At 45.9% G+C, this 23,399-nt stretch overlaps 1 protein-coding gene across 1 annotated transcript; it reads left to right on the forward strand.

The window, feature by feature from the left end:
* The first annotated feature begins 1,373 nt into the window (after positions 1 to 1,373).
* On the forward strand, positions 1,374 to 17,323 carry GET1 (guided entry of tail-anchored proteins factor 1). The gene is made up of 5 exons (XM_055414143.2): positions 1,374 to 1,544; positions 10,119 to 10,284; positions 11,282 to 11,349; positions 14,298 to 14,412; positions 16,422 to 17,323. Exons 1-5 carry the CDS (start codon positions 1,443 to 1,445, stop codon positions 16,493 to 16,495), a joined length of 525 nt encoding a protein of 174 aa, XP_055270118.1. The 5' UTR covers positions 1,374 to 1,442; the 3' UTR covers positions 16,496 to 17,323.
* The last annotated feature ends 6,076 nt before the right edge of the window (positions 17,324 to 23,399 follow it).

Genomic DNA, 23,399 nt, shown 5'->3' on the forward strand with positions numbered 1-23,399 from the left:
GTCCTGTGGCCATTGCTGAGTTTTCCAAATTTGCTGGCATATTGAGTGCAGCACTTTCACAGCATCATCTTTCAGGATCTGAAAGAGCTCAACTGGAATTCCATCACCTCCACTAGCTTTGTTTGTAGTGATGCTCTCTAAGGCCCACGACTACACATTCCAAGATGTCTGGTTCCAGGTGAGTGATCATGCCATCGTGATTATCTTCGTTGTGAAGATCTTTTTTGTACAGTTCTTCTGTGTATTCTTGCCACCTCTTCTTAATATCTTCTGCTTCTGTTAGGTCCATACTATTTCTGTCCTTTATCAAGCCCATCTTTGCATGAAATGGTCCCTTGATATCTCTAATTTTCTTGAAAATATCTCTTGTTTTTCCTATTCTGTTGTTTTCCTCTATTTCTTTGCACTGATCGCTGAGGAAGGCTTTCTTATCTCTCCTTGCTATTCTTTGGAACTCTATTACGATCCTTTTACTGCAAAAGTGTCATCTTCACCTACAAGTGCGTTTGTGCTCAGTCGCTTCAGTTCTGTCTGACTCTTTGTGACCCCATGGATTGTAGCCCACCAGGCTCCTCTGTCCATGGGATTCTCCAGGCAAGAATACTGGAGTGGGTTGCCATGCGAGGATGGAACCCTGCGTCTCTTGTCTCTTGCATTGTCAGGTGGGTTCTTTACCACCAGCGCCACCTGGGAAGCCCTTTATTACCGGTTGAATGTAACCATGGCCTTTTATGATAATACTTATTTTTCAGGTATGCAGTTTTGTAAACTACTTAGATTTATGGACTTCCCTGGTGGCTCAGACGGTAAAGCGTCTGCCTACAGTGCGGGAGACCTGGGGTCGATCCCTGGGTCAGGAAGATCCTCTGGAGAAGGAAATGGCAACCCACTCCAGTACTCTTGCCTGGACAATCCCATGGACTGAGAAGCGTAGTAGGCTACAGTCCATGGGGTCGCTAAGAGTCGGACACGACTGAGTGACTTCACTTCACTTAGTTTTGAAATGTAAAGACTGCTTACTGAACTCTACTTGCAAAACGTTTTTCTTTTTTCGTTTCCTTGCTACTGTAATGACGGTCACTATTTACGGAACGGTGTCTTTAAAAATACAGTTACTTAGGAATAAAGCTGAGTCAACTTAAAGAAAGTATTAATTACATAACACAAGTGTTTTGCTGATAAAACAAAACTAAAGACAAGTTGGAGGCCGAATTTGGAAACTATGTTCGGCAGGGATGAAGGAACCGGAGCGAGAAGGCTACTGAAGCCGGGAATGTCAAGAAATTAGAAGAAAAGATGGCCCCGCCTCTCGAGGCGCGGCGCAGTGCGCAGGCGCGGCGGCGCCCCTCTGCGGCGCGCAGCTCTCACTGCGCACGCGCGGCCGTCGGCGTGGTCCCCATGGAGCCGCTTTAGCCGACCCGGCGACGCCACTTGCTTCCGAGATGAGCGCTGCCGAGGCCGACCGCTGGGCGTGGCTGCTGGTGCTCAGCTTCGTGTTTGGGTGCAACGTGCTCAGGATCCTCCTCCCGTCCTTCTCCTTCTTCGTAAGTGGCTACCTGGCCCTCCAGGGACCGGTGGGGTCGCAGCTTCGGTCCTCGGCCGACCTGCGGTAGACATAGAGGTCTCTAGTTGGCCGCCTGAGGGCCGGATTCGGCCTGCTGAGGCGTCTCGGTTGGGCTGTTCTGTGTTCTAAGATGTTTTTGAGTGTGCTAGCGTTTGGGTACAAAGCTTTACCCCTAAATTTGGATTTCTGGATTCTCTGTGAGAAAAACAAAACATAATAACCTGCTCACACTTGGCCACGTTTTCACGTGGCAGCAGCCCTAAGCCTGGAGTGCTCAGTGCCTTTCTGCCCGCCTCCCCCCTCATTTCCGTTATCCTCTGGCCCCTGGGTGGCGGAGAGCAGCCTTCGGGTGCTGAGGGCCAGTGCCCGTAGCTCGGCAGCCGGGGCTCCGGGAGGTCCCGCCTTGTGTGCGGTGTCCATCGTGCCAGGTCCCAAGGGATGGGTCTCAGGGTGCAGGGTCCCCCATTCTTGGGGCGGGAGGGGTTGCAGACAGCATAGACAGAGAATCTCAGTGCTCTTCGTGTTGTTTCCTGTGCCCAGAGGGGCCACGGCCACCTCGGAGTACTTTGCGGGGCGTTTTGCCTTCATGAGTACAGTTCTTCGTGTTCAGTCGCCAGGACTGCTGTCACTGTCATCCCATCTTCCTATACCTCCCAGAGGAGGTGTCTGGCCCAGAGTCTGGTAGTTGTACTAAGTCATCCAGCTGGTGACTGATGGCTGGAGATTTGATCTTTGGTTTGTGATCCTCCAAGGTCTGCCCTTCTGGAGCATGAATATGGATGGGGTTGGCTGGTACATTTGATGGGAGGTGTGTGTGGAAAACGTAGGGAGCTGTTACCTGGGGAAGGGCGCCCTCTGTATGTCCACAGTGGGACTGAGGAGCTGTCTGTCTCAGACCCAGACTTCAAAGGTGGGGTGCACCACACTGTAGAAGAATCCTGGGAACTCAGTTTTGCTATGCTCTCCTGATACAAATCTCGGCGGTGGTGATGGTCGGGTATTTAAAGCTAGACAAGATTTCTACTTCTTTTCCTTTCACTCTACCCTGGAAAAGACCCTGATGCTGGGAAAGATTGAGGGCTGGAGGAGAAGGGGGCGACAGAGGATGAGATGGTTGGATGGCATCACCGATTCGATGGACATGAGTTTGAGCAAGCTCCAAGAGATAGTGAAGGACAGGGAAGTCTGGCGTGCTGCAGTCCATGGGATCAGAAAGAATCGGTCACGACTGAGCAACTGAACAACAACTGGTATCCACCGAGTGCCTGTTTTATGTAAAACTCTATTCTAGGACCTTCCCACCCAGATTCCCCTGTGTGTGTGCTAAGTAGCTTCAGTCGTGTCTGTCTTTTTGTGACCCCGTGGACTGTAGCCCACCAAGCTTCTCTGTCCATGGGATTCTCCAGGCAAGAATACTGGAGTGGTGGTAGCCATTTCCTCCTCCAGGGCATCTTCCTGACCCAGGGAACGAACCCACATCTTTTATGTCTCTTGCTTTGCCAGGTGGGTTCTTTGTCACTACCACCACCTTGCCCTGAGGCATGGGGAATTCTGTCTTAATCCCATTCCCTGTTCAGAATTTTTCCTGATGCTGCCTTGTCTTTAAGACGATATCCCAAGTACTTAGCATTGCATAAAATACCCTTGAAGAGCAGGCTCTTGCCCACTTTTCTTTCATTTTATTAAAAAAAAAATTGTGGTAGAATATATATAGCATGAAACTGACCACTTTAACTGTTTTTAGGTATATAGTTCAGTGGCATTGAGTCTGTTCACATCGTTGTGCAGCTGTCACCACCATCCATCTCCAGAACATCTGCAGCTTCCTAAACAGAGACTCTCTCCCCACTGAACAGGGGGAGTTAGCCCCGTGCCGCTTCCCCCAGTGCCTGGCAACCACCAGTTTACTTTCTGTCTCTCTGAATTTGACTCTTCTAGGCACCTCGTATAAGTGAAATCATATTTTTCTCCCTTATATTTCATGTCCTTTTCTGTCTGGCTTATTTCTTCACTCAGCTTAATGTCTTTAGGGTTCATTCCTGTTGTAGCTTGTGTTAGGATTTTCTTCTTTTTTAAGGCCAAATAATATTCCATTGTATGTGGAGTAGGAAATGGCAACTCACTCCAGTATTCCTTCATGGAAAATACCATGGACAGAGAAACCTGGTGGGCTATAGTCCATAGGGTTGAAAAGAGTTGGACACAACAGAGCGACTGAGCATGCACTTACGTATATATTGCATTTTGTTTTTTGCTCATCTTTTGATGGACATTTGGGTTGTTTCCACCTCTTGGTTGTTGTGAGTAATGCTGTTGGAACGTTGGTGTATAAGTGTTTATTTGAATCTGCTTTCACTTCTCTTGGGTAAATAGCCAGAAATAGAATTGCTGGATCATACAGTAATTCTATTTTTTTTTTTTTTTTTTGAGAAACTGCCATACTGTTTTCCACAGCAGCTACATCATTTAAATTCTCATCATTTCAATTTCTCCACATTCTCCATCACTTGTTATTTTTAGGTTATTATTTTTTTCTTTTTGGATAATAGCCATTTAATGGATGCTGAGTGACTTATCTTCATTTCCCTAATGATAAGTGATGTTGAATACCATCTCATGTGTTTATTGGCTGTCAGTATATGGAAAATGTCTATTCTGATCTGTGGCCTTTTTTTTGGCCATGCCACATGGCTTGTGGGATTTTGGTTCCCTGACTAGGGACTGAACCTAGACCCTCAACCCTCTCAGTTAGAGCTAGGGAGTGGAGTGCCAACTGCTGGACCTTCAGGATTCCCTGTGGGCCGTTGTTTAATGGGGCTTCAGGAGCTGTCCCTAGGAGAAGGGCGCCCTCTGCCGGTGCACCTCCAGAGTAAGGGGCTGTGTTTTTACAGTTGAGTTGGGAGGTGGCTCAGACAGGGCTTCCCTCCTAGTTCAGTCAGTTAAGAATCTGCCTGCAGTGCAGGAGACCCGGGTTCAATCCCTGGGTCGGGAAAATCCCCTGGAGAAAGCAGGGCTACCCACTGCAGTATTCTTGCCTGGAAAATCCCATGGACAGAGGAGCCTGGTGGGCTATAGTCCACAGGGTTGCGAAGAGTTGGGCATGACTGAGGGACTTACACTTCACTTCTTCACTCAGACGGTAAAGAATCTGCCTGCAAAGCAGGAGTCTTGGGTTTGATCCCTGGGTCAGGAAGATCCCCTCGAGAAAGAAATGTCTACCCACTCCAGTATTCTTGCCTGGAGAATTCCATGGACAGAGGAGCCTGGCAAGCTACAGTCCATGGGGTCACAAAGAGTTGGACACAACTGAGAGACTAACACTTTCACTGAGAGCTCTTTATATAGTCTGGATATTAACTCCTTATTAAATATATGACTTGTAGGTTTTCCTCCCATTTTGTGTGTTGCCTGGCATACCTATAGAATCACCTAGATTCTTCCGATGTACCCCCATCTCTCTCTGCCTCGTGTTGGCTGCTGCTGCTTAGTCGCTTCAGTTGTGTTTGACTCTGTACGACCCTATGGACTGTAGCCAGCTAGGCTCCTGTGTCCATGGGATTCTCCAGGCAAGCATACTGGAGAGGGTTGCAGTGCCCTCCTCCAGGGGATCTCCCCCACCCAGGGATCAAACCTCATGTTAGAAGCACATACAAAACTAATCTCAGTTGTTCAAAGAGGCTGTTGGTTTTGTATTCCTCAGTGAATTGTTCCTGGGCTTCCCAGGTGGCTCAGTGGTAAGGAATCCACGTGCAATGCAGGAGATGCGAGTATTTTTTTTAATTAATTTATTTTTTAATTGAAGGATAATTGCTTTACAGAATTTTGTTGTTTTCTGTCAAATGTCAACATGAATTGGCCATAGGTATATATATATCCCCTCCCTTTTGAACTTCCCTTCCATCTCCCTCCCCATCCCACCCCTCTAGGTTGATACAGAGCCCCTCTTTGAGTTATCTGAGATGTACAGCAAATTCCTATTGGCTCTCTATTTTACATCCATGGAAATGTAAGTTTCCATGTTACTCTCTCCATACATATCACCCTCTCCTCCCCCTCCCCATGTCCATAAGTCTGTTTTCTATTTCTGTTTATTCATTGCTGTCCTGCAAATAAATTCTTCAGTACCATTTTTCTAGATTCTGTATATATGCATTCAGTTCAATTCAGTTCAGTTGCTCAGTCGTGTCCGACTCTCTGCGACCCCATGAATCACAGCACGCCAGGCCTCCCTGTCCATCACCAACTCCCGGAGTTCACTCAAACCCACCTCCATCGAGTCGGTGATGCCATCCAGCCATCTCATTCTCTGTTGTCCCCTTCTCCTCCTGCCCCCAATCCTTCCCAGCATCAGAGTCTTTTCCAGTGAGTCAGCTCTTAGCATCAGGTGGCCAAAGTATTGGAGTTTCAACATCAGTCCTTCCAATGAACACCCAGGATTGATCTCCTTTAGGATGGACTGGTTGGATCTCCTTGCAGTCCAAGGGACTCTCAAGAGTCTTCTCCAGTACCACAGTTCAAAAGCATCAATTCTTCGGCGATCAGCTTTCTTCACAGTCCAACTCTCACATCCATACATGACCACGGGAAAAACCATAGCCTTGACTAGACAGACCTTTGTTGGCAAAGTAATGTCTCTGCTTTTTAATATGCTATCTAGGTTGGTCATAACTTTCCTTCCAAGGAGTAAGCGTCTTTTAATTTCCTGGCTGCAGTCAGCATCGCAGTGATTTTGGAGCCCAAACAAATAAAGTCTGACACTGTTTCCACTGTTTCCCCATCTATTTCCCATGAAGTGATGGGACCAGATGCCATGATCTTCGTTTTCTGAATGTTGAGCTTATATGTATTAGTATACAATATTTATCTTTCTCTTTCTGACTCACTTCACTCCGTATAATAGGCTCTAGGTTCATCCACCTCATTAGAACTGACTCAAATGCATTCCTTTTTATGGCTGAGTAATATTCCATTGTGTATATGTACCACAACTTGGACATCTAGGTGGATTCCATGTCCTAGCTATTGTAAATAGTGCTGCAGTGAACAATGGGATACATGTGTCTCTTTCAATTTTGGTTTTCTCAGGGTATATGCCTAGGAGTGGGATTGCTGGGACATGACTGAGCGACTGACCTGAACTGAACTGATGGTGGTTTTATTCCTAGTTTTTTAAGGAATCTCCATACAGTCTTCCATAGTGGCTATATCAATTTACATTCCCAACAGTGCAGGAGCGCTCCCTTTTCTCCACACCCACTCCAACTTTTATTATTTGTGGACTTTTTGATGATGGCCATTCTGACCTATGTGAGGTAATATCTCATTGTAGTTTTGATCTGCATTTCTCTAATAGTGAGTGATGTTGAGCATCTTTTCATGTGTTTGTTAGCCATCTGTATGTCTTCTTTGGAGAAATGTCTGTTTAGGTCTTTTCCCCACTTTTTGTTTGGGTTGTTTGTCTTTCAGGAGATGCAAGTTTGATCCCTGAGTCAGGAAGGTACCCTGGAGATGGAAATGGCAACCCACTCCAGTCTTCTTGCCTGGGAAATCCCATAGATAGAGGAGCCTGGAGGGTTACAGTCCATGGGGTCGAAAAAGAGTAGGACACAACTTAGTGACTAAACAAACACAAAAATAACAGCTGTAAATAAGACCTGTCATTATCTGCAGCTCCTTCCCCAACTTTACACCAAACCTAAGCCCTGCAGCTACCACATTCTCATAAGAAATTATTGCTGCAGTCTGCACATGCTTGAGGCTTGTGCGTTATTACATGGCTGTCTGTCATTCAGGTGAAAGATCCTGCGTGTGTCCTTGGACCCGGGTCGTAGCCTTTTGCTGCATCCTACTGCTGTGTAGCCTCTCTAATCTCAAGTCAGTTGTTGTCGTTCAGTCGCTAAGTTGTGTCTGACTGTTTTCAACCCCGTGAACTGCAGCACACCAGGCTTCTCTGTCCTTCACCGTCTCCTGGAGTTTGCTCAAGCTCATGTCCATTGAGTTGATGATGTCATCCAACCATCTCATCCTGTGTTGCTTCCTTCTCCTGCCCTCAGTCTCTTCAGTCTTTTCCAGTGAGTTGGCTCTTCGCATCAGGTGCCGGAAGTATTGGAGCTTCAGCATCAGCATCAGTCCTTCCAATGAATATACAAGGTTGATTTCCTTTAGGATTGCAGTCCAAGGGACTCTCAAGAGTCTTCTCCAATACCACAGTTCAAAAGCGTCAGTTCTTTGGTGTTCAGCCTTCTTTATGGTCCACTTCTGACATCCATATATGACTCCTGGAAAAGCCATAGCTTGACTGTGAGGATCGTTGTCGGCAAAGTGATGTCTCTGCTTTTGAATGTGCCTGTCTAGGTTTGTCATAGTTTTCCTTCCGGGGGCAGCGTCTTGATTTCATGGCTGCAGTTACCATCGGTAGTGATTTTGGAGCCCAAGAGAATGAAATCTGTCACTGCTTCTTCTTTTCCCCCTTGTTTGCCCTAAAGTGGTGAATCAGTAGGATAACCTCCACAACTATCAAGATAAAGAATATCCCTGTGGCCTCTGAAAGCCCTTTCCCCACCCGGCAGTTTCTTGATTTACAAAGTTTAAGCAGCATCTATGAACTCCTTCCTGTTAAGGTGATTCTGTGGTTTTTAGAGCTAGTTGGGCACATTTCCTGTGTTCTTCTCTAGGGTGGCTCTGGCCGGAGTGTATGTCCTTTAGTTAGAGTGTAGGGCAGTGGTCAGTCCAGGGCAGAGAGGACCAGATGAGCAGAGTGGAGCCCCAGCTGCAGGCTCGAGGCCTGCAGGAGGCTATGCAGCACTGTGTGCTGCGGTGCAGGCGCCCTCTGGCCACCGACGGGCCTCGTTGCTCGGGTGCCAGAAAAGGCCCTGGTGGGGTTAGGGGAGGGGCGCGTCTGCACACCTGGACCTGAAGAGTCACCATGCTGTGTGCCAGGCAGCGGGCATCGGGGCCAGAGGAACACACTCAATTATTGTGCACCTGCTGTGTACTAGTACACTGAAATATGTTAATATATTTTTTAAACAAACACAGATGTGCAGAAAAGTTCAGTAGAAAGAACTGGTTTTGTTTCCTGAGCCATTTGAAAGTAAGTTGTCAACCTGAACACCCTCTTTCTCTTTCCCCGATGCTTTAGTGTATAAACAGCGGCATTGTCCAAAGCCCAAATGTTAGGTACAATCCTCCTGTCCCGTTCAGGGTTCTCTGTCCTGACGAGGTCCTTGCGAGCAGATGGACACTAGTCAGTATCGTGTGTAATGCATACTTGTCGCGCCCCTCTAGTCTGGAGGGAGTCGTGGTCCTTCCCTGACTTGTGTGGCTGACATTCCCGAGGATCGCAGGGCAGTGGCGTTCTGTGGATGTCTCCTGATGTTGGCAGGTTTGTCACATGAAGGATGCTGTGTTTCATTTCATCTCATCAGGTGCTGTGGGCATGGACCTGGGGATGTACACACATCATTCGGGGCCAGTCCCAAGGGATTCTCAGTCCCCTATGAGGTCGCCCGTGGACCTCTGTACACCAGTGTGAGAGTGGTCACCTCTCTCTCCCCTCACTCTCCTGGGACCCTCACTTGTCCTGGTGGCTTTGGCACCACCTGGCAGCCACTGCCATCTGGAGTCCGGGCCACTGGCATTCCCGGCAGGTGTGTGTGTGTGTGTTGGGGGGTGGTGCCTGGGAAGGGTGTCAGGGGTGACGAGAGTGGGTCCCCTCCACTATCTGGGCGCTAGGAACACCCTGGGGAGGGTGCCTGGGCCAGCTGCTTCCCCTGGGGGCCCTGGCTGTGCAGGCGTATCCTTTGCAAACATTTATGTCTGTTATTTCCTCTGTCTGTGTATCTGGAAAGTCATGTGTCTCCAATTTTTAATCTACCCCTGCAGGACTCATTCTAGTTCTTTGCAGATTTGTATTTCTCACTCCCTTTTCTAACAGTGAGAACACTGCTACCATTATCCTCAGTAGGTTTACTTGACTAGCTCAATGCTTTGTAAATGATCCTCGGTCTCCGGCACTGCCCCATCCCTCTCTGGGGCTCTGACGCCATGATAGGCTGGGTTCCTTCTTCCTGTCATGTATGCTTATGTATGCCCCCTCACCTGCTGGGACTCTGACTCTCATGCCAGGCAACTCCTCTGTAGGATCGCTGTCTTCACCAGCTACCACTTCATCCCTAACACCCAGCATCCACTTCTGCCCTAATTGAGGACAGAATTGAATTCTTAAGGGCGGGAAGAGGATGCAGGATCCTTGCTGCCTGAGTGCAGCTCTGGGGGTGGAGTCAGTGTTCACGCTATAATCACAGTTTTACAGTAAAATTGAAGGCTACATACATTTGTGCTGTAGCAGCCAAAGGAAAGGCATAGTAGACAGGAGACTCGCCTGCAAGGAGTCTTTATCTGTGCAGTGATTGTGGGCAGCATGCCTAGGACATTCAGCAGAGCCAGGCTGTGGCGGTGAAGGGCAGCTCGCCCAGGGGCAGGAGGCAGCAAACCCATAGGACGGAGGAGGAGGCAGGAGACAAGGCCCTGACGCCGCTGTTTCCTCCCCCAGATGTCCCGGGTGCTGCAGAAGGACGCAGAGCAGGAGTCCCAGATGCGAGCCGAGATCCAGGGCATGAAGCAGGAGCTCTCCACCGTCAACATGATGGACGAGTTCGCCAGATATGCCAGGCTGGAGAGGAAGATCAACAAGATGACAGATAAGCTCAAAACTCATGGTACTGTACTCAGCTGTAGCCTGGAAAGCTTTGTAAGAGCTGATTCACAGAGAAGCCTTTATACGAAGATGCATAGCACACACCCTTTGAGCTTCAATGCTCTAATGTTGATGGAGAGTTTTAAGTTGTCTGGAAGAGACCCAACAATAATTATTTCTTTCTCCTTAGTTTGCTGGTGAACCTTTGCTTTCTAAACACAGAAACCTGGGAATTGCCTGGTGGCCCAGTGGTTAGGACTCTGCGCTTTCACTGCCAGGGGCCCAGGTTCCATCCCTGGTCTGGAAACGAAGATCATGCAAGCCTTGGGGTGTGGCCCAAAAAATTTTTTTTCAACTCAATAAATAAAAAAACCCACACAGAAAGCTCTAACATTCTCTTAGATTTTCTTCATTCTCTGTAGGCTGATATTCTCAAATTAAACACTTTTCTGAGACAAGCCCAGGAAAATCTTACAGTGAATTTTCAAGGGCTTTTGTGAAAACTGTATAGAAATTGTCCAGGAGTCTCCTTATCTGAATGTTGACTTCAGGGTGGGGATCAGGTCTTACTCAGCCACTGTTCCTAACTCTCTCATGGGACAGAGAGGAGGTCACCCTGCGTGCCAAGAGTGTGTGTGGCTAGTAAAACATGCTGAGGGGGCCTCCCCAGGCCTGAGACAGACTACACCATGGATTAGTGTCCTGTGTGGGCTGCGAAGTCTGGAAAGAAACTATAGTTCTGTTGGTTAAGTGCATTGTAAAATGAATCTCTGATTTAGATGAATAGTTTTAAGAGTTTTTAAAATTAAAGCTTCAGATCTCATAATCTGCGTGTGATTCTATTTTAAGTAATGGCATAGTGGATGATTTTTAAATTCCATTTTATATTTTCTAAGCATTTTGAGGAAATGTTGCATACATAGTTAGAAAATATTTATGAGAGGAAAAAACATTTCTGTGTTCTTGAATATTTTCTTCATTTCTTTTTTAGGACTGATATCATTTGTTTTTCCTTTCAGTGAAAGCACGGACAGCTCAACTGGCCAAGATAAAATGGGTTATAAGTGTTGTCTTCTACATATTGCAAGTAAGTGTCCTGTTGTGCCACCTGGGGTTGTTGAAGTCCTCCAAAACCGTGTGATCCAGAATCCAGGCCTGGGAATTCAGGCTTTCCCACTTTTAGCTGCTGGCTGGTCTTGCTAGTGTGTGACTGAACACTGTGAATTTCTAAGTTAGACTTGAAGAAAAAGCCTTTCTTTCTCTTAAGTCTCTTTTAGCTTTTCTCTTTGTTGGTGGTGTTCAGTCACTAAGTCGTGTCTGACTCTTGCAGCCCCATGGACTGCGGCACGCCAGGCTTCCCTGTCCTTTACTGTTTTCCAGAGTTTGCTCAAACTCACGTCCACTGAGTCAGTGATGCCATCCAACTGTCTTATCCTCTTCCGTCTTCCTCCTGCCTTCAGTCTTTTCCAGCGTCAGGGTCTTTTCCAGTGAGTCAGCTCTTCACATCAGGTGACCCAAGTATCAGAGTTTCAGCTTCAGTATCAGTCCTTCTGGTGATATTCAGGGTTGTTTTCCTTTAACGTTGACTGGTGGTTTGATCTCCTTGCTGTCCAAGGGACTCTCAAGAGTCTTCTCCAGCACTGCAATTAGAAAACATCAATTCTTCAGCACTCCACCTTCTTTATGGTCCAGCTTTCACATCTGTACCTGACTGCTGGAAAACCATAGCTTTAATTATAGAGGCCTTTGTCAGCAAAGTGATGCCTCTGCTTTTTAGTATGCTGTCTAGGTTTGTCATAGCTTTTCTTTCCAGGAGCAAGCATCTTTTAATTTCATAGCTGCAGTCACTGTCTGCAGTGATTTTGGAGCCCAAGAAAATAAAATCTGTCACTCTTTCTACCTTTTCTGCATGTATTTGCCATGAAGTGATGGGACAAGATGCCATAATCTTAGTTTTTTGAATGTTGAGTTTCAAGCTAGCTTTTTCACTCTCCTCTTTCACCCTCATCAAGAAGCTCTTTAGTTCCTTTTTGCTTTTTGCCATTAGAGTGGTGTCATCTGCATATCAGAGGTTGTTCACATTTCTCCTGGCTACCCCCTCTAGTATTCTTGCCCCAGAGAATTCCATGGACAGAGGAGCCTGGAGGGCTCCAGTTCATGGGATCTGTAGTCAGACGTGATTGAGCTTTTCTCTTTAAGAGTTGTTTAACGTTGGAATTTTTTTAGCACATGAGCTTCTCTGGAGTTCTTTCATGTTGCAGTGTTGAGCCTGGGGGATCAAGTCAGAGAGCTTATTATTATTTATTCATGTTCCTATTTGCTTTTATTTATTTTTTTATTGGCGGAAAATTACTTTACAGTGTTGTGGTGGTCTCTGCCATACATCAGTGCAAATCACTCATAATTATATAAATATACCTTCTTCCTCTTGAGCCTCCCTTCTGCCTCCATCCCACCCCCTAGGTCATCACAGAGTGCCACGCTGGGCTCCTTGTGCTACACAGCAGCTTTTCACCAGCTCTCTGTTTTACACATGATAGTGTATCTATGTCAGGGATGCTATTTTCCACTCTCTTCTTCCCCTGCTGTGTCTACCAGTCCTTTCTCTGTGTCTGAATCTTTCTTTTCTGTAATAGGTTCATCAGTACTGTTTTTCTAGATTCCACATACATGCATTAATATCTGATATTTATTTTTCTCTTTCTGACTTACTTTGTATAACAGGCTCTAGGTTCATCCACCTCACTACAACTGACTCAAATTCGTTCCTTTTTATGGCTGAATAATATTTCATTGTGTATATGTACCATAGCTTCTTTATCCATTCATCTGTTGATCGACATCTAGGTTGCTTCTTCGTCCTGGCTATTGTAAATAGTACTGCAGTGAACACTGGAGTGTGTGTGTGTGTCTTTCTGAATTGTGGTTTCTCCGGGTATATGCCCAGCAGTGGGATTGCTGAGTCATGGTAGTTTTATTCCTCTCCAGCATTTATTGTCTGTTGCTACTGTTGTTTAGTCGCCAAGTCGTGTTTAGTGCCAAGTCTTTTGTGACCCCATAGACGGGAGCCTACCAGACTCCTCTGTCCATTGAATTTTCCAGCCAGGAACACTGGAGTGGGTAGCCATTTCCTTCTCCAGGGATCTTCTGACTGAGGGATCAAACTTGCACCTCCTGCCTTGACTGGCAGATTCTTTACCATCTGAGCCACCCAGGGAGGCCCTTTATTGTTTGTAGTTGATAGCTTATTTAGACATTATATTTTCTAAGGTGGTCAGTGATGTGGCAGTTGCTTGTCACCCGTGTAGATGACGAGTAGCTGTCTATTCCAGTCAGGGGACACATTATTCTCACCCAAGTCCAGCACCATTGCTTCCCAACTTTATCATCTGGTGGATTTTTCCTTGTTTCATTTCTCGCCCCTGCTCCTCTCCCTTCACCCTGAGGTTGTGGATGGGCTGCACAAGAGGCTAGAAGCTGCTTTAAATGATCTTCGAGTGTCAGTGCTGGGAACCCTGCTCCCCACAGTTCCAGTGGTCTGGGGTGTGTGAGGACTTTGATCCTGGGCACTGTCACTTTGCTACATTGAGAGGTTTCACAGGGACAGGAGTTGCGAGAGCCGTGCTCTTAGGTCTGGTCACCTGGGTGGCATTTTCAAGACCATGGAGAAGACGGAAGACAGCTGATAGAACACTGCTGGGAAAGGAGAAGCTGCTGCGGTTGAGGATGGGAGGAGAAGCTAGTTTTCTCAAGGGTCTGAGAGATATCACTTTTGTCACAAACGAGCTATATTTAGCATAAGCTGGCCACTTCGAGGAGTTGCTTAATGGGAAGAGAACACATCCACTGTGGGAGACCTTGGATAATGTATCAGCTGATTCAATCGTGTGTGTGGATGGTGAGGACTGGATTGGCTGGGAGTGAGGTCATTGATTGGGAGAGTTTCCTTAGTTTGTCTTTCTGTTTACTTGTCTTCTGTGGTGGTGGGTTGTGTGATGGGCAGGGTGTCTCCTCTCACCAGCCGTGTCTCTGCAGGCAGCCCTGATGGTCTCACTCATCTGGAAGTATTACTCTGTCCCTGTGGCTGTGGTGCCAAGCAAGTGGATAACTCCCCTGGACCGCCTGGTAGCATTTCCTACGAGAGTCGCAGGTGAGAGGGTTCTGGCAAGCGTGGTTGGGGAGCAAGGCTAAGGCTGATGTGGGGTGTGTGCGGTCAGGTGACCTCCCCCTGCCGCCTGGGGTGGATAGTGCTTGTGTCCACGCCTCCCACGAGGCTTGCAGCGAAGAAATCAACACCAGGAGAATTTACTTAACTAGTCAGGCATGACCTAACTGTGAACTGGCAGAGCTGTAATTCAACCCAAGCCTGCCTCTGCAGTCCAAGGCCAATACCATGGTCTGATATCCGTTTTTTGAAACACCACTTCTAATTCCCATATTCAGTGGCTCCTTTTGAATTCACACTATGCTTAGTCCCTCAGCAGCATTTCCTGCTGTTGGCCATTCTTTCACTTTTGAAAGAATTTTTTTCAGATGTTAAAATCAGTCCATGTCATGGGAATTCCCTGGCAGTCCAGTGACTAGGAATCTGTGCTTCCACTGCATGGGGCTCGGGTTCAATCCCTGGCTGGGAAACTAAGATCCTACATGCCACCTGGCATGGCCAAAAAAAGAAAAATTAGTGCATGTGTTTGTAGAATGAATAGAAATATCGGAGAAGTTTTTTAAAAAGACTCATTAGCTATGGATATCCCTCTTAACATTGTGGTGTATTTTTTCCAGTCTTCTTTGCTATATATATTTATACAGTAAAGGTTATCTGGCACATACAATTTTTACCCTTCCTCTTATTTAAGCCTTTTCCCACATCAGGCTTCCCTGGTGGCTCAGATAGTAAAGAATCTGCCTGCAATGCGGGAGATCTGGGTTCGATCCCTGGGTTGGGAAGATCCCCTGGAGAAGGGAATGGCCACTCACTCCAGTATTCTGGCCTGGAGAATTCCGTGGACTGTATAGTCCATGGGATCACAAAGGGTTGGATACGCCTGAGTGACATTCATTTTCCCATATCATTAAGTTTCTTCACATTCAGTTCAGTTCAGTCGCTCAGTCGTGACCGACTCTTTGTGACCCCATGAATTACAGCACGCCAGGCCTCCCTGTCCACCACCAACTCCCGGAGTTCACTCAAACTCATGTCCATCGAGTTGGTGATGCCATCCAGCCATCTCATCCTCTGTCGTCCCCGTCTCCTCCCGCCCCCAATCCCTCCCTGCATCAGAGTCTTTTCCAGTGAGTCAACTTGTCGCATGAGGTGGCCAGAGTAATGGAGTTTCAGTTTTAGCATCAGTCCTTCCAATGAACAGCCAGGATTAATCTCCTCTAGAATGGACTGGTTGGATCTCCTTCTTCACATTAGGAGATTGAAATGCTGCTGGCTGTGCTGAGAGGGCAGCTTACAAAGTTTGTTTATGAAGGAACTTTGAGTAGCTGTCCTTCACTTAGGTGTGTTACTGTTTCCTAATTTCCCTGCTAAAGGACGTTTGTTTCAGTCCCGAGTTGTTGCTGTGGAGTGGGTGCTGTAGTACATGTGCTGCTCGGCCAGTCTGGCTATGCGTTGTGGTCACTCTGGAGGTGAATTACTGCATCAGCGTAGCCAGCCCCCTCCCTTCCCCTCCTCTTCCTCCTTTCTGATTCAACCAGGAGGGCGCAGCCGGTGCTTCTCAGTGGGCCTGAGCTAAGGACCTAAGAGACCACCCTTCCAGGCATCTTGTGGCCTGCTGTCCTGTCTCTCAGCCATCACTGGGGCAGGGAAGGCCTGGGTGAACATTGCTCCATGTTTGTAGTGTTTTTGTGAGAAGGGAAAGACAAGTGGTCTGAGAGGGTGGTCCTTCAGTCAGTTAATATCATAAATAATGATGCACAGCTCTCAGGAAAGAGAAATTCAAATCATTGTTTATTGTTCTGAGTAATTCCTGCAGGTCCGTGAATCGGTAGAAAGCATGAACAGTTTGAACCCACAGAACACAAACTTAGACCTAGCCCAGCATGACTCAGAGAGGACTGGCGTGCTCCATTTCCCAGAAGTCAAAGGCAGCAGGGGCAGGAAATGTGGGTGGCACTCCTGCATGCTCTCATGTTGAATTTCTTTGTTTTTAGGTGGTGTTGGAATTACCTGTTGGATTTTAGTCTGTAACAAAGTCGTGGCTATTGTGCTTCACCCTTTCAGCTGAAAACGAAGATGAATTCGACTACAGCACTTTGAAAAACAAATTTTCACTTAGGAGGTTGCAAGTCTGATTTATACTTTTTTTTTCTAAAAAGAAACACAAGCCACAGGTTAGTTGTTGTTGAACATGTTTGTTCTTGGACTTCATGTTGAGATTCTTAAAAGAATCACCATTTTCTGTACTTGTCATGGGCTGCGAAGGTCAGTCTCACATGTGTGCACTGGCCACCATGGCACCAGATCTGTGATGAGAAGTGTGTGACATTATGGGCTACACGTTGTTACTTGTGATCTGCACTCGTGACATGTTTTAAAGGTCATCTTGCCATCTGGAAAGTCAGACTTTTCTAATAACGTAAGTGCTTTAAAGAGTTGGAGCTATTTTTAATCCCGATTACCAAGTAGCTTAATTTTAATACCACTACTAGAATTTGAAAACGTGTGTTTTAATTTCATGCAATAGTACCGGGAGAGTAACACTAATTGACAGTGCTCTTTTCTTCATCTGTTTCAAATGTCATTTGTTGGGCAAACCTTCAGATATTGTCTACTTATTTGAAGCGAATGTTTCATTGCTGTGTTTTATAAATGTATTCATGAACCCATAATGCATTGTTTTATGCTTAAACTGTGTGTTTTATAAAGTATTTCCAATGAAGGGTATTTTTTAAAGCATATAATTTTTATGCTCTGTAGAATGGAACAAAATTATAAAACAAGCTAGGAACCCTGATTAAATTACTTTAAATGACTGTCTGTTTGCCCCATCAAGTACAATTCTGCTAAGTATTTTTTAAAACACTTTTTTCTAATTAAACTTTTTGCAAGCGCTTGCGTGACTTCGTTCCTTATGGTCACTGTTTGCTATGACTGGTCTGTGGTGGGAGCTTGCACTGATCACTAAGTGGGACTCAGCCCTGTAAAGCCAAATTCTAGCGTGAGTTTTTGTTTTGTTTTTAAATTATTTTTATTTGAATTGAAGTATAATCGCTTTACGATGTTGTGTTAGTTTCTGCTGTACGACAGCATGAGTCAACCGTATGTAGGCATGTATCCCTTGCTCGAGCCTCCCTCCCACCCTCCTGTCGCAGCCCTCGAGGTTATCGCAGAGCCCCGAGCTGAGCTCCCTGTGCGATCCAGCAGCTTCCCACCAGCTGTTCTACACACACCGTGTGCGTCATCGCGACTCTCAGTCCTCCCGCGCTCCTTCCCCTGCTGTGTCCACAGGTCCATTCTCTACACATGTGTCTCTGTTCCTTCCCTGTGGATAGGTTCATCGGGACCATTTTTCTGGATTCTGTATATATGTGTTAATATGTGATCTTTGTTTTTCTTCTTCTCACTTCACGCTGTATGACAGACTCTAGGTCCATTCGCATCACTGCAAATGACCCAGTTTTTTTCCTTTTTATGGCTGAATACTCCATTATATATATGTACCACATCTTCTCTAAGCTTCCTCTGTCGATGGACTTCTCGGTTGTTTTCACGGAGCACAAGTTTTAAAAAGTCATGTGTGTATCCTTGTACTCCTGATGCTCTGATAAGTAAGCTCATTATTATTTCTCCTGATCATGCTATGAAGGGACCAAGCACTGTGTCGCTTCAGTTGGGCATCACCAGAGTGGGTTTTGGTTCCTCTCACACTCACTTAGCCCCAGGCTGCCCCAGCTCTGGGAGACGATGCAGAACGGACAAGACAATTGTGCTTATGGCCAGCGCCAATGTCCACCATCCGGTCACCTCACAGGGTATGTTTCAGCCGCAGGGGATGAGCCACTGACCTCGTCCTCATCAATGGAGGAGATTACAGCAGCACGAGGAAGCTGCGGGGTCTCGGGCCCCTTGGAAGCCACATGCCCAGTGTGATTTTACGAGCTGCAGGCATAAATGGCAGGTGACACAGTCCATAGTCGGGTGGCCAGGTACCCACCCCCAGGTCCATCCTGGGATCACTAATCCATGAAAGTCTCCTGGGCCAGACCCTCATTTCTCTCCTAAGGATATAATCTTTCTGCACGCATTTTGACAATTTTCACTGAGGCTAGAAGGAAAGGTTTCTAATTCACAGCTTTTCAAAGCTTTTTCCACATACATTAATAGTTTGTGAAGATTAAATAGGGGGCATTTAAATGTCATGTTTCACATCGTTGTGGTTTTTGAAAAGTGGTTTGTTTGTTTGTTTTAAAATATTAATAGTAAGTATGGGACTGAATTCAAAAGATACAAAAAGATGTGATAAAATTACATCTTCTAAGCTTCTGCTGTCAGGTCACTCAATTTTCCAGAGTTGTCACTGCTACCAGTTTCTTCCAGTGATATTTCATGCCTTTATAAAAATTGATACATGTACTTTTAAAATAACTTTTTAAAAGTTCAGTTCAGTCGCTCAGTTGTGTCTGACTCTCTGCGACCCCATGAATCACAGCACGCCAGGCCTCCCTATCACCTAAAAAACTCTCCACAAAAAGTTTTATTTATTTTTTAAAAATCCTAGCTGGAAAGTACAGAAAAGGAACTAGGAAGCCAAGTCTCCTGAGATTCCACAGAACTGGGACTGTGGTGTTATCGTTTGAGCTTTTCCTTTCTTTCTAAAATTTTACGGATAGCTTTATGTTTTGTGCTCCTATTAAAAATCACTGGATATGGTTTATAGCTTCATATGAAAATAGACATGTTTGATTTAAAATACATCTAAAGTGGGAATTCCCTGGCGATCCAGTGGTTAGGATTCTGTGCTTTCACTGCCAGGCCAGGGTTTGTTCCCTGGTGGGCGAACAAAGATCCCACAAGCTGCAGAGCGCAGCCAAAAAAATTCTAAAGTTCTCTTCATACCAGTTTGGTTTGCTCTCAATTTATGATAAATCAAGCAGGGAAATCTTTTTATATACAAATCCACAACCATTTTTCTATGTGGTTAATACAGTCTGTTACTGGCACAGGTGGATGGAATGCTGACTCAGCTAGTTTACTCTTCCTTGACATGGCCAGACTGTTTGACCTCCCATGAGTTTTCTTCTGCACAGGTCTGTGGGGGCAGAGTGTGTGTGTGTGTGTGTGTGTGTGTGTGTGTGTGTGTGTGTGTTTTCTTATGCACAGGTCTGTGGGGGCAGAGTGTGTGTGTGTGTGTGTGTTTTCTTATGCACAGGTCTGTGGGGGCAGAGTGTGTGTGTGTGTGTGTGTTTTCTTATGCACAGGTCTGTGGGGGCAGAGTGTGTGTGTGTGTGTGTGTATGCAAGTATGTGTGATGCCTCTTCTGTCCAATCTATATTTTGTATGCTAAGTCACTTCAGTCGTGTCTGACTCTTTTGCAACCCTATGGACTGTAACCACCAGGCTCCTCTGTCCATGGGATTCTCCGGGCAAGAATACTGGAGAGGGTTGCCATGCCTTCCTCCAGGGGATCTTCTGAACCCTAGGATCGAACCTGCTGTCTCTTAAGTCTCCTGTTTATATTTTCTTGGACCTTTAGATGATAATGATTTTTCTTCCCCTCCTCGTCTGAACATCTGAAGTAGTGTCAGTATGACTCATCTGTCAACAAATTTTGTATTGACTTGTGATATCTGCTATTGTGTGTTTTTATTCCTAACATTCGGTGGTGGTTTAGTCCATAAGTCCTGTCTGACTCTTTTGCGACCCTGTGGACTGTAGCCCGCCAGGCTCCTCTATCCATGGGATTTTCCAGGTAAGAATACTGGAGTGGGTTGCCATTTCCTTCTCCAGGGGATCTTCCTAACCCAGGGATCGGATCCCAGTCTCTTGCATTGCAGGCAGATTCTTTACCATCTGAGTCACCAGGGAAGTCAGATTCCTGATGTTTAGATACTTCTTTTGTGATAAAGGGTTTTCCTTCTGTTAATGCTGTAAGTGCCTTTAGGGCCAGAGACTCTTCCTTAGGCTTTTTTATATCCCTCCCAGCATGTTGTAAGTCAAAACCCACGAATATTTACCTTAAAAAAAAAACTCCCAAATAATGGTTTTCACCTAAAGGCCGTGTACACCTTTTCAGTGAGTGTATCTTCACAGTTGAGCTGTTACCAATTAGCAGTTAGGGGAACTTCCTTGGGTGCTGTTCTCTTCCAAGTTCATGGCAGAGCCTTTTGGTGGTGTCACCAGATCCACAGCTCTGTGTGTTTGCACCCCATGTGGATCCTGGGACACATGGCTCATTTTCTCTCTGGGTTCACTATTCTTTTCCTTTCGGGGGTGGGGGGTGGTGTGCGCACCATGCTGCTTGTTGGGCCAGGGGTCAAACCTCTGGTCCCTGCAGTGGAAGTGTGGAGTCTTACCACTGGCCCTCCAGGGAAGTCCCAGGTTCACCATTCTTGTTTGTGTGTGTCAGTTTTGCTGCCTGTGTTTTGGAACACGCATCCCTCTTTCAGTATGGAGAGTACCAACTCTTGCTGTTGAGTCCAACCTTAAGTTGAATGAATGCTGTGTATTCTGCTGATGCTTTAGTTGTTGCTTGTGCTTTGGGTGTCATTCCTAAGAATCCATTGCTAGATCCAAGTTCAAAGGTTGATGCCTGTGTTTTCTTTTCAGAGTTTTATAGTTTTAGCTTTTACGTTTAGGTCTTTGGTTCATTTTAATTTTATATACAGAGTGAGGTAAGGATTCAGTTTTATTCTTTTACATGTGGGTATCATGTTGTCCAGGCTTCCCTGATGGCTCAGTGGTAAAGAATACACCTGCCAACATGGGAGACCTGGGTATGATCCTAGGTCAGGAAGATCCCCTGGAGGAGGAAACAGCAACCCACTTCAGTATATTTGCCTGGAAAATTCCACGGACAGAGGAGCCCGGTGGTCTACAGTCCATGGGGCCACAAAGAGTTGGACATCACTTAGCAACTGAGAATGCACGCATGCATCCTGTTGTCCAAGCACCATTTGTTAAAGAGACTTATTCCCCATTGAGTGGTCTTGTAACCTTTTCAAAAATCTGTGGACTATAAATACGTGGATTTGTTTTTTGGAGTCAGTTCTGTTCCGTTCATCTACATGTCATTCTCATACCAATTCCAAAGTGTTTTGATTACTGTTGCTTGGTAGTAAGTTTTGAAATTAGGAAGTGTTAAGCCTCCAGTATTGTTCTTTTTAAAGATTTTTTTGGCTGTTCTAGGTCCCTTGTGTTTCCATCTGAATTTTAGAATCGGCTTTTCAGCTTCTTCAATGACGTGAGCTGGGATTGTGTTGCCATCTTGACATTATCTTTCAGGCCTTGTGCACAGGGTGTCTTTCAGTTATTTGGACCTTTAATTTCTTTCAACAATGTTCTGTAGTTTTCAAATGAGAGATGTTGCATATCTTTTGTTAAATTTATGCATTAGTATTTTATTCTTTTAATGCCATTATACATGGAATTGTTTTAAAATTTCATTTCAGATTTTTTGTTTCAGGTATATAGAAATAGATTTTTGCACATTGATCTTGTTTTATTGCTCCTCCCCTTGCCTCCTTTGAGCAATTCTCTCAGGGCTACTTGAGGTGCTGCCTCCTGGGCTTAAAGTCCTAAAAATTCTCAATGAATAAAACATAACTCTCAACTTCTAGGCTGTGAATATTTTTTAAGTTCAGACGCCATAACAGGCAACTCTATGGGACACCAACTTGGTGTCCAACAAGTTAACTCAGTCTGACAAACTTTACCTGGAGATGGTGTCAGATACCACAGGTGAAGGTCTCAGTACCATAACACTGCCCCCCCACCTTCCCCCACTTCAGATGCCAATCCCAAGTTCAGGTTGTCACCAGTGCTTCTGACCATCCAGTTAAATATCAGAGGTTCCCACAGCCCTCTCCTCAGCAATTGCAATTTGATTAATTTGCTAGAGCTGCTCACAGAACTTAGGAAAACCACATACTTAACTGTTTCGCTGTTCAGTTGCTTAGTCATGTCTGACTCTTTGTGACTCCATGGATTGCAGCACACTAGGCTTCCCTGTCCTTCACTGTCTCCCAGAGTGTGCTCAAACTCATGTCCATTGAGTCGGTGATGCCATCCAACCGTCTCATCCTCTGTCATCTTCTCCCACCTTCTATCTTTGCAGGGACTTTTCCAGTGAGTCGGCTCTTGGCATCAATTGGCCAAAGTGTTGGAGCTTCAGCTGCAGCATCAGTCCTTGCAATGAGTATTCAGGGTTGATTTCCTTTAGGATTGACTGGTTGGATCTTCTTGCAGTCCAAGGGACTCTCAAGAGACTTCTCCAGCACCACAGTTTGAAGGCATCAGTTTTTCAGCACTCTGCCTTCTTTATGGTCCAGCTCTTACATCCGTACATGACTACTGGAAAATATATAGCTTTGACTATACAGACCTTTGTCTGCAAAATGGTGTACATTTACTAGTTTATTACCAGTTTTATTATAAAGGATGGGATAAAGAACCCCAATGAACATGAAGAGGAATGAGTTCATAGGGCAGGGGCTTCATGCCTTCTCTGGGCATGCCATTCTCCCCAAATCTTCATGGGGTCACCAACCCAGAAGCTCCCCAGCCCTGTACTGTTGTGATTTTATGGAGGCTTCATCATGTAGGCATGATTGTCATTAACTCCATTTCAGCCCCTCCCCACTCAAGACTGGAATGCACGACTGACAGGTCCAAGCTTCCAACCATGGCTCCGTCTTCGTGGTGATCAGCCCCCATTCAGGAGCCATTCAGGAGCCACCCAGAGTCAATTCATAGAACAAAAGACCCTCCCATCACCCAGGAAATGGCAAGGGCTTTTGGAGCTCAGTGCCAGAAGCTGGAGTCAAGGACCAAATACCAGAATAAAAGCTGCCCATGGTGGTCTCATTATTGGAATCCCCAGGGTTTCAGGAGCCTTGTGCCCAGAACCAGGGGCAGAGACCATTACACGTTCTCTGTTTTATCTCATGATTACCTTTTGTTTTTCACATCTG

Source organism: Moschus berezovskii, chromosome 1 (assembly GCF_049115385.1).
Source record: "Moschus berezovskii isolate FMDL1 chromosome 1, NW_MosBer_1.0, whole genome shotgun sequence".
NCBI lineage: Eukaryota > Metazoa > Chordata > Mammalia > Artiodactyla > Moschidae > Moschus > Moschus berezovskii.

Bases quoted from the DNA above. Each gene is read 5' to 3' on its own strand.
- GET1 (XM_055414143.2), top strand. From the start codon at position 1,443: ATGAGCGCTGCCGAGGCCGACCGCTGGGCGTGGCTGCTGGTGCTCAGC. The intron at 10,285-11,281 runs GTACTGTACTCA...TTTTCCTTTCAG, and splicing joins AGATAAGCTCAAAACTCATG to TGAAAGCACGGACAGCTCAA. The intron at 14,413-16,421 runs GTGAGAGGGTTC...CTTTGTTTTTAG, and splicing joins ATTTCCTACGAGAGTCGCAG to GTGGTGTTGGAATTACCTGT.